The sequence below is a fragment of the Eschrichtius robustus genome, chromosome 12, assembly GCF_028021215.1.
Source record: "Eschrichtius robustus isolate mEscRob2 chromosome 12, mEscRob2.pri, whole genome shotgun sequence".
Classification (NCBI taxonomy): Eukaryota; Metazoa; Chordata; class Mammalia; order Artiodactyla; family Eschrichtiidae; genus Eschrichtius; species Eschrichtius robustus.
The window spans coordinates 3,694,729-3,705,227 of record NC_090835.1 but is presented as its reverse complement, the minus strand read 5'-3'; the positions used below and the strand labels follow the sequence as shown (position 1 = coordinate 3,705,227).

The 10,499-nt window shown below is 56.5% G+C and overlaps 1 protein-coding gene across 1 annotated transcript in view; it reads left to right on the top strand.

Moving 5' to 3' along the window:
- The first annotated feature begins 231 nt into the window (after window positions 1–231).
- GRIP2 (glutamate receptor interacting protein 2) overlaps window positions 232–10,499 on the top strand; it is a 52,950-nt gene continuing 42,682 nt past the window's right edge. The window contains exons 1-5 of the mRNA XM_068557815.1: window positions 232–271; window positions 8,194–8,274; window positions 8,549–8,684; window positions 9,534–9,679; window positions 10,370–10,456. Of these exons, the coding sequence (XP_068413916.1) occupies window positions 232–271; window positions 8,194–8,274; window positions 8,549–8,684; window positions 9,534–9,679; window positions 10,370–10,456 (490 nt within the window). The remainder of the gene's footprint in view (window positions 272–8,193; window positions 8,275–8,548; window positions 8,685–9,533; window positions 9,680–10,369; window positions 10,457–10,499) is intronic.

The following is a 10,499-nucleotide window of genomic DNA, read 5'->3' as shown; positions in this document are numbered from 1 at the left end:
TGGGGGAGGCCTGCCATCTTCAAAGACCCCTGCCCAGACTCAGGCTGGGGGGGTGGGTGTTGAACCCCATCCAAGGATCAGCCGTGACAAGGGCCGTGTCCCCTTTAAGCAGAGAGCCGCCCGCTGCAGTGGGTGGACTCTTGCCCAGCCAGTGGGAGCTCTGAGCTCCCCTCCCATAGCCCCTCCCTGGCTCCCAAGGGAGTCAGTGGCACCGGGGAGACAAGAGCAGACATGCTGTGTGGGCTCAGCCGGGAGACCCCTGGAGAGGCGGGTGAGTAACGGGGACCAGTAGGCAGAGTGGCGGGGCCGAACCCTCTGGAACTGCCACCCAGAGAGGGGCCTGGGATGGCGAAGCCTGGGACAGCCACTCCCAGACCCAGAGCTTGGAGGGAGGGCAGGCGTGGGACACCTGGCCAGTGGACAGGGGAGAGGGCTGTCTGTCTGACCGTGGCTGCGGGGACTGAGTCTGCTGGGCTGTCCTGCACGGCACGGCCAGAGGGCAGCGCTCCTGCCTCAGGCGTGCCCCAGGGAGGTGCGTCCTGCCCCTGCGTGAGCTGTGCGCGCCGGCTCCCTGGTCAGGGTGCTCTGGGGGGAGCTCCTACATGGGCTCATGGCAGGAGGCAGAGGCCCCGGCCTGGTGCTGTCTGGTCGGTGAGCCTCAGGCTCTGGGAATGCAGAAGGGACAGGTGTTGCTCAGCTGCCATATTCCTGGGTGGGCCCAGGGCTGGGACCCTGGGAGGGGCTCTGGGGCAGGCTAGGTCACCCTTCACTCCGTGTCCTGGGCCGTCCCGTCAATGCCTTCCCATAGTCGATGTACTCCTGGTGTTACCTCCTTGCAGCAGCTCCAAGGGTATGGACTGTGGTCCCAGTGGACAGACAGATGGGAAGCTGAGGCTCGGAGGGGGCAGTGGCTGACCAAGGCCCGTAGTGGCTGAGCCGGGATTGGCCCCCAGATGACTTTTATAGCAGAGCTCCCCCAACCATGCTTCCGAGGGCCCGTGAACTTAGGCTCCCACCTCCCCGCCTGTCACAGAGGGCAGAGACAGGGTTACCCCTAGGTCCCCAGATCATAATAATGTGATTAATAATAGTAGCTGACAGCCGTTGAGACCTTACTCTGTGCCAGGCTCTGTTCGGAGCTCTCTCTGTGCATTTTCTCGTTTAATCCTCACACCACTGTGTATTCAGCACTGTTATTCTCCCCATTTTACAGTTGGGGAAACTGAGGCACAGAGGTGTTAAGTGACTTGTCCAAGGCTAGAGCTAGAAGTAGCACAGCTGGGATTTGACCCCATGCGGTCTGCCCCTGCCCCTTCCTGGTGACTCCACTGCCCTCCTGGCTTGGGCACATCTGTCCTCTCAATGTCAGGCCCAGGAAATGGGGTCACCTCGTCCTGCAGTGGTCAGAGCCACAAGGGCAGCAGTGCCCTGGAGACCTCACCTGGGGTACCGCCAAGGAGGTGTCTTTGTCTTCCTCTTCCTCATGGTGCTGCCCCCTCTACCCAGGCTCAGGCCTCAGCATCGCCTGCCTAGACCTTAGCCCCAGTCTCCTCCCTGGCTTCCTGGCCCTCACCCCCCACCGCACCCCACCTCCATGCTGCTGTAGGAGGGAGTTTGCTAAAAACTCAGGTTTGATCGCAGCTTCTTATCCTGGCATTCAAGGCCCTTCATGATCTCCCTGGCTTTTTCTCTCTCTGATGACTTCCTTGACCCCCACCCTCACCCCTGCAGCCCCCACCCTAGTCTCCTCCCCAGGTCACAGAGCTTCATGATCACACCTGTCTCACTTGGTGTCAGCACTGAGGCTTTTTTAAAGAAAAGTCTAAAGATGGAGCTTCAGGCACAGTGGGATCCAGGTGCTCAGTGTGATTAGGACTCCAGGTCTCTGCTTCTTTTTAGGCGAGCTTTATTTCCAGGCAGACTCCTCTCCTTGAGGCTCCCAGAGGGCCCCTAGTACCTTAGAGCTTATGGTCAGACAGCTTGATCCTCCTCAAGGAAAGAGAACCTGTTTCCAATAGTTTCAGCAAACGTCCCCAACAGGTGGCCACTCCCTGCACCCTCCACATTTCACAGAGCAGGCTGAGACCCTGAGCAGTCAGGCCACATGCAGTGCTCCTCAGAGAGAGCCAGGCTGGGGCTTGGGGCCAGTGGGGCACAGTGCCCCGGGCCCTTTCTCCTCCCCGAGGGACTCTGCCAGCACGAGTCCTTTCTCAGGCCCATGCCCTGGCCATGCTGTCTTGGTCCTGGGAGGCTTGTTCACCCCACTAACCCTGAGCCCCTGCAGGAAGACATGTGACCGGGGCTGGGGCGCACAGTAGGCTTGAAAGCAGATTTGGGCAGGAAACCCCCATGCCCCACAGTGTCCACTATCCTCTGATTCCTGGCCACAAAGTGGTCTTTGTTCCCAGCTCCTGGGAAGGCTCAGACAGGGTGTGTGTGTGTGTCGGGGTGGGTGGGAGGGTACTTCTGCCATGGCCTGAGCTGCCCACTCCTCCGGGGGGCCCTCACCAGAACCACCTGGACCTTCTGGCAGGGCTGACCTCCTCAGGGCCATGGCTGTGGGAGAAACCCCAGTTCCCAGACCACGGAGGCCAAGGCCTCCAGACCCAGGGAGCCCTGGGTTTGCATCCTGTCTCTGCCTCTTCCTGATTCTATGACCTTGAACAACTCATTCCACCTCTTTGATCCCCATTCTCCTAATCTGTAAGTGGGAATTGAATTTCACATGATTTACTGAGAATTTACTGTGTGCCAGACTCTCCATGCCAAAAACAGCAGTGAACAGACAGGCAAAAACCCAGCCCCCCAGGGCTGACGTCATAGTGGGAAGGGGCAGATAGGAAATAAGATCACTAAGTTAAAAGAAAAAAAAAAGTGAGGTCTGCTAGGTAAGGAAGGCCATGGGAAGTGCTGGAGGTGTTGGGAGTGCAGGTGTAAGTTCAAACAGGCCGCTTGGGAAAGATGAGAAGGTGAAGATTCCGCAGGTTCCTGAAGGAGGTGAGGAAGGGGGTTTTGTGGGTGTCTGGGAAGGAGCATTCTTGGCAGAGGGAACAGCCAGTTCAAAGGCCCTGAGGTGAGCTTGAGTCTGGTGTGTGGAACGGCGAGGAGACCAGCGCACCGGAGTGGAGGCAGCCCAGGAAAGAGCATTAGGAGGTGAGGTCAGGGAGGCCCGGGGACTGTCAGTTGTGGGGAGAACGTTTGATTTTATTCTGCGCCGGGTGAACTGAGTCTTCACTGCTCCGTTGGTGACCCAGTTTTGTGGGTTTGAGAGGGACGTGGGAGAGCACAGACCCAAAAGGCCATGGCCCTTCTGGAGCCTGCATCCCCACCCCACTGACGTTGGGGCCATCGTGGTCCCATGGAGGGGGGTGTCAGCCCAAGCGTGGGCTCAGGGCCCAGTGCCGGGAGCCCCGCACGCCTTGTGGAAGAGGGATTGCAGGGCTGGCAACCTCTCTGGTCGTGTCCAGCCTGTGGGTGCCCGAGCGCTAACATGGGCCTCCTGGGGGCCGGTGCTGCCTCCCTGGGTACCCCTCTTTTGGGGTCTGTTTCCCTTGTGTTTGGAGGGAGAGAGCAGAGCTGAGGATTAAGGATGTGGTCTGCTGGGGGCCAGAAAGACCAATTCCAGTCTGTCCTCTGCAGCTCCCCAGCTGAGTGGCCTGTCTGAGCTTCAGTCTCCTTGTCTGTAAAATGGGATTGTTAGTGAGCTCGCAGAAGAGTTAAACATGTCAGTGCTGGTCAAGTGCTTGGAGCAGGCCTGGCACTGGGCGGGCCAAGCCCCGGACTCCTTTGTCAGTCTTTTTTTTTTTCAGTCCTTGGCACCAAGTGAAGCAGGCGTCTGCTTTTTAAATCTATTGATATATTTCTTTTTGTTTCCCTTAAAAACATGCATTGAACAGAGCAAGGGTCACCCCGTGGCCGAGCCGATCTCTTCACGGCTTCTGGGGAGGCCTGTCTTCTACGGAAATCAGAGCTGTCACTCCGAGGTCAGCCTGCCACCAGCTTTGATGCCTCTCCATCCAGCTGTCTGACCCGGTCCAGCCCGCCATGGCCAGAGGGCGATCATTCAGTGGGTCAGGAGTGCCCAAAGGAGCCGGGACTGCTGCCAGGAGGGCCACAGGCATTACCCCTGAGTCCCCCCCAGGACTGTCATGGGGTGAGGGGAGAAGGCAGGAGGGGGCCCGTGGCTCCGCCACTTGGGAGCTGTGTGACCCTAGGCAGTTCCCTTAACCTCTCTGTGCCTCAGTTTCCTCATCTATAATGTGGGGATGATCATGACACCCACGACGTAAGATTATCATGAGGATAAAGTGGTAATAATTTAAAATTTCTTAGAATATGGCCTGGGTTCAAATCCTGACCCTGCCCCTTACAATGGGAAGTCACCTAACCTGCCCGTGCCTCAGCTCCACCATGTGTAAAATGGAAATAACTATCATCCCACCTCAGAAGGTGATGGGGATACATGAGACAAAGCTTGTGAAGCACCTAGCACAGCACCGGCACTTAATCAGGAGGAGTTGTTACCATTACTAATGGGAAAATCTTTCTAACGAGGTGAGTAAAAGGACCAGGGAGAGAACTTCCGTGTGTCCTGGCTCTGTGTAGCACATAACCTCGCTGATGCCTCCCACCAACCCATGAGGTGGGCACTAGCCCGCCCACTGTGCCGAGACTCAGAGAGGAGAAGCGACTTGTCCCAGATCCCTTAGCCGGTCGGCAGCAGATTTAGGATCCAAAGCCCATCCTTCCCTTTCCGTCGAGCCAGAGATGCCTTCGGAGGTGGGGCCGACCCAGCCAGGATTGGCTGATCACTTGCAGGAGAGCAAGCAGCAATGGGCCGCTGTGTGCAGTTGTGGTTGGATCCAGGGGCGACTGGGGCCCCCCCTTCTCCCCAGCGGCACTCGGGCCGGCTGGCCCTGCTGCTGGCTTTCTGTCGAGCGGCTATTTTCTCTTCAGCCCAAGTTGAGCCTCCCGGGCATTGGTTTTCCCAGTGGCCCCTCTCAGATGCTGAACGCTCCCTCCTGGAGGCCCGCAGAGCCAGGCATCAGTCACGCCCCCATCGAAGGCCCTCCCCAGCCCCTGCTTCCCAAGCCCCTGTCCTGCTTAGGCGGGACCCTGACAAAGGCAGCCTGGCCAGGGGCTGACTTCCTTTTTCCCTTTCTCAAAGCTCAGTGGCTCCCTGGGGCTCCAGAGAAACAGAGATAATGAAGGCAAATTAGCAATGCTTTCAGGAGAAATAAAATAAAAAAGAAACCCATCCTCCCGGGCTGCAGCTTCGGGGCCAGGGACCAGGTGTACTGTCTGTGCTCAGCACGGCGGCGTCTCTCCCTCCTGCTCCCCCGACTTGCCCAGCCTGAGTCTGCCGGATGGTCTGGCACTGCTGCGGAATGATTTTCCCTCTGAAGCGAGTTCTTACAGGACAGATTGACTGAAGGCAAAAGCTCATAATTGCCCATTGCTGGAAGGAGGAGACAGGAAAAAAACCACTCGGATAAAAATATCTGTTTTTTATGCACGTTTCCAGCTGAAAATTGGTGGGAAAGATGTTTTTGAAAAGCCTTCATCTCTAAGCATATAATTACCAGGTCCCAGAACAAAAAAGAGAGCGGGAGTGAGCAGGCATGTTCTCCAAGGGAGGAGGACTGGGGTCCGAACCCTCCTGGGGTTTTCTATAAATAAAATAATTCCCTCAAATTCTCATGCCTGGGCTGGTTGGAGCCAGCGATAGGGGGAGACACCCCCATTTTACAGATAGAGAAACAGAGACTCAAGTCACACGGTTAACTAGTAATTCTGTCCTTGCCTTGGTTCTTGGTTTGAATGCTGCCTGTTTCCCCCTGACCTGAGGATGTTTGTGAGAGTGGGGCACTGTCCCCTCTGAACAAGCATCAGCAGACGTTGTAGCATTCCTTATGGGTGCTTTCTGAATGTGGCAGGGGTCTTAGATATCCAGAAGCCCCTTATCTGGCCATCAGCTATCCTGAGCGGCCTCTACCGCCAAGAGAGGTCATCAAGTCCACACCCTAAAATGCACTTGCCTTCTCTACAGAAGAGTCTCTCAAGTCCTCACTTATTGCCCACTGACTCTGCGCACAGTTGTATGAGTCTTGGTTTGCATCATCACGCAGTCAGGCCTGTCTGACAGCTGAGCCCAAAGGCAGCAGACCCCACATCTCAGCTGTGCCAAGTGTGCCATCGCAGCCCAATTTGGCACCGTGTCATTCACTGATCAAAATTTGAATATTGGGATGAGGAAGGGGCAGAGAGGTAGTGTTGAAGACACACCACAGAGACACCCCAGGAAATGGGTGTTCTGCTTCAGCAGCCAACATCCCGCACCCTCTGCTTCAGAATCAGCATTAACCCACGGCTGTTCCCCTCCGTTCTTTGGGATTCTACGGCTCTGAATTTGGCAAACTTGATTCTCTGTTTTCTTGTCCTTAGGAGATAATCTTCCCCCTCCCCCACCTCCAGACTCCTAAACTTGGAGCCAGCAAGCTTATCTCTGGTCTTCCCAGGACAGCCCGGGAGAGAAGGATTTTCCAGTGGCAGAGTCTAATTTGCATGGGATAAGACAGATTTTAATTCCAGAGTTGCCCACATGAAATACCAGAGACGTTCACTGTCGCACAGTTGATAGAACCCAGTCTTTTTAATTTTATTAGCTCAGAAACGCCTTGTTGAATCTAAATGAGGTGCGAATTAGGGAACCGTAATAGGAGGCATTATACTTAATGGGGTGTTGCCTGAATCTGTGGCTGCGGATGTGAACACAGGGCCTGGGGGTGGAGGAGGTGAGCAAAGCTGCTGGGGGCCAGTTCCCGGGGTCCTGGAAATGATTCGTTATTTCCCACCTTCTGGCAAAGCTAAGGGAGGCTATCCCCGGTCTGGAGAAGCCATTTCTCAATGGTTAGAGCTGCAGGTGGTGAAGGTTCTCAGGCTTCCTTGGACCCAGGTTGAGCTACAGCCTTGACCCCAAGCTGAACCTGACCCTGACCCAGCCTGAGCCCCACCCCTGACTCTAAAACAGCGATTCTCAATGAGGGGTAGGGTGGGGGTTGGGGGGACAGTACTGCTCCCCTAGGGCACATGTGGGTTGTCTAGAGTCATTTTTGGTGTGGTGACTGGGGTGGGATGCTATTGTCATCTAGTGGTTAGAGGACAGGGGTGCTGCTAAACATCGTACAGCATCCAGCAAAAAAAAAATGTCAATAGTGCCGAGGTTGAGAAACCTGCTGTAGATTGTAGATTGTAGATTCCTGGTTCTGACTGAGCCCGGACCTTGGCCAGGCTGTGTCCTGATCTTGACCCAGGTTGACACCACCTCTGGCTGAACGCTAATCTGAGCCCCTCCCCACCTTGTGAAAAGGATATGGCTGGGATGGGATAAGAGGCTTCTGCCCCCTGCTGGGGCTGATTTCCTCCCTAGCCCCTTCTCTCCCCCTCCTCTGAAGAGTGAGGAGGGGGACAGTCCTGTGAGTGAGGCCTTGCTGTGGCCAGGGGGCTGGGGAGGGAGTGGCCTGCCCAGAGCTGGTGAATGGTGAATGGGGGTGGGGGCGGAGCGGGGAGGCGGGCCGGGGTGTAGGCTTGGGTGAGGCCTGAGACAGCAGCAGAAGCCTGGGGGTGTACAGGTGCCTGGAGGGGCAGGGGTGGCCCCAGAGGCAGCATGGGAGAGCTGGCCCGCTTGACTGTTTGCCAGTTGACCTTACCCATCTCAGTCCAGGGCTGAGAAGGGACTTGGAGAAGGAATGTGAAAAAAAGAACCTGGTCAAGGGAGCCTGGAGCATGGGGCAGGGTGGGCAGAGGCGCCTGGGGTCTGGTCCTGGCTATCTGCAGAGGCTGCCTTGGCCAAGGATTGTGTGACCTTGGGCACGAGTTGTCCCTCTCTGAGCCTCAGCTGCTTTCTGTATACGTGGAATGATAGTTGTGAAGATGGTTAATCCCTGGACCGTCGCGAAGAGCCCAGTCTGTGGTGGGTGCTCCAAAGAGCGTTACTCAAGAGCACAAACAGAGTTGCCCTTGCGGGGAGATGCCATGAGGCTCCCCCAGCGGAGACTCAGGTGGAGCTGGTGGCAGGAAGGAACCCCTCTAACAGGCCACATCCACGAAGCAGAAGATTCCCAAGGCAGGAGGGCTTTGCCTGATGGAAATGACAGCGGAACTCAGGGCCTTTCCTCTCTTTCTCTCCTGCAGACGATGGGCCTTACTCCAAAGGAGGCAAGGACGCAGCAGGGGCTGATGTGGCTCTGGCGTGCCGCAGGCAGAGCATTCCAGGTAACCAGCCTCCTGTCCTTCCCCCTCTCTGTCCTGGAGCATAGAGAGCTCCAGGTGGGGGTCAGACAGCATCGGCTCTGCAGCTAAGTCACTTTGTGACCTTAGACTAGTCACTTAACCTCTCTGATCCTCCTTCGTAAGAAGGACATGATTTCACCGAGTGTCATGCAGCCAAGGGTACTGAGGGGTCTTACCAAGTATTGACCTCACTTGTCCTGGAGCTGGGGGCCTAGAATTGCCCCACGCTGCCCACTCACCCCCTGTCTGTCGGCAGAAGAGTTCCGAGGGGTCACCATGGTGGAGCTGACCAAGAAGGAAGGCAGCACGCTGGGCCTGACCATCTCGGGTGGCACCGACAAGGATGGGAAGCCCAGGGTCTCCAACCTGAGGCCTGGGGGGCTCGCAGCCAGGTGAGAAGTGGGCTCAGTGGGGACAGCAGGAAGGGGCCAGGGGGCAGTGGAGGAGGGTACTAGGGCCTTCGGCAGAGCAATCAGACAGCTGTTTCCTGGAGCACCTAAGAGCTTGTTGTCTGTGGAGGGAAGGCCCCCAGTGGAGGCTGGGATTCTAGGCCCCGGCTGCTTCTTTCCCTTTACACCAGAGCTGACTAAGCTCGGCCGCAGCATCCCATGCTCACCGCTCTCGGGCCCTCCAGGCCTTTGCATATGCAGTTTCCTCTGCCCAGAAGGCCCGTTCCCTAGGCATCCTCCTGGCAGACTCCTATTCATCCCTCCACACTGCCTCTGGGAAGCCCCCAGCACCCCAGGCTGAGGCAGGCGTTCGGCTCTGCTGGCACAGCCCTGTGTGCCACTTCTGCACACACTGCCTGCACCTATTATTTTACCTCTGGGGCTCCCTTGGACCATGAGTTCCATGAAACCTAGGAGTTAGCCTCTCTATCACTGCCCCTCTGGGCCCAGGAAGAGCATTAAGGAATAACAAAGGAGGTGATGATCTGGCCACTCTGTGGGCTGTCTGGGGCCGGTTAGAGCTATAACTATGAGGGTGACACCTCAGCAGGAGGGAAAGCAGGCAGACCAGCATCAGGGGAAAAGCTGGCCTGGGTGTCGGGCAGGTCTAGGTAAGAATCCCCAGTCTCCTAACTCACTCGCTGTCTGACCCTGGACATGTCTGACCTCTCTGAACCTCAGCTTCCCCATCTGTAACATGGGGATCCAGAGACCATAAGGGTTCAGTGGGAGGGGGGATATGAAATGCCAGCACCTGTTACCACGCGTGTGCTCTGGCCTCCTTTCTCCCAGGAGTGACCTGCTGAATGTGGGCGACTACATTCGGTCAGTGAACGGGATCCACTTAACCAGGCTCCGCCACGATGAGATCATCACTCTGCTCAAGAATGTGGGAGAGCGTGTGGTGCTGGAGGTGGAGTATGAGCTGCCCCCGCCCGGTGGGTGCCCTTGGACCGGGAACTTTCTCCACTGCCTTGGTCATGGGTGGACAAGGCTGCCTCCTTGCCAACACCTGGGTGGTGGGTGGGGATCATGCCAGCTGGGGTGGGCTGGACCTGGAGACTGGCCACAAACACCCATGCTGCACCTGGGGCCTTGTCTACAACTGCAGTACGCTGTCACCAGGAGGTGGTAGGGACCTGCTTATAACCCCTTATCATCCTGCATATTTAGTTTCCACATGCTTCTCCTTTAGGAGGGAAGGTTTTGGGAATGTCGCTGAATAAATTGTTCCCCGCCCTCCCATGCTGCACTGAGTACAGTGGCCTAGGGTTTAGCTTAGCTCTGAATTTTCAAAGTTGGTCTGAAGTCTTGAAATTTGAGTAACTGTCTGGAATTCAGCTCTGGCCTAAGACTGCGAGCCATGGGCTCAAGCCTGAGTTCTGCCATTATCTCTGTGGGAGCATGGGCCGGCCCTTTCCCCTCTCTAAGTGGTGGACTGAGTGGGTTTTAGGGAAGAGGGTGCCTCTAAGCTTCACTTGTCCTACCTGTAAAATGGGGCAAGGGGAATTTACCCTTCCTGTAATGTCTTTGACTGGTCACCCAACTCTCCTGGAATGAGCTTTGGGGACATCTGCTGGCTTGGTGATGCAACTGAAGGACTCAAGGAGTCCTCCATTTCTCCCCAGCCCCTGAGAACAACCCAGGGATCGTTTCAAAGACAGTGGATGTCTCCCTCTACAAGGAGGGCAATAGCTTTGGCTTTGTCCTCAGAGGTCAGTGTAAGAGTCACCTTTGGGGTCAAGGGACGGGAAGGCT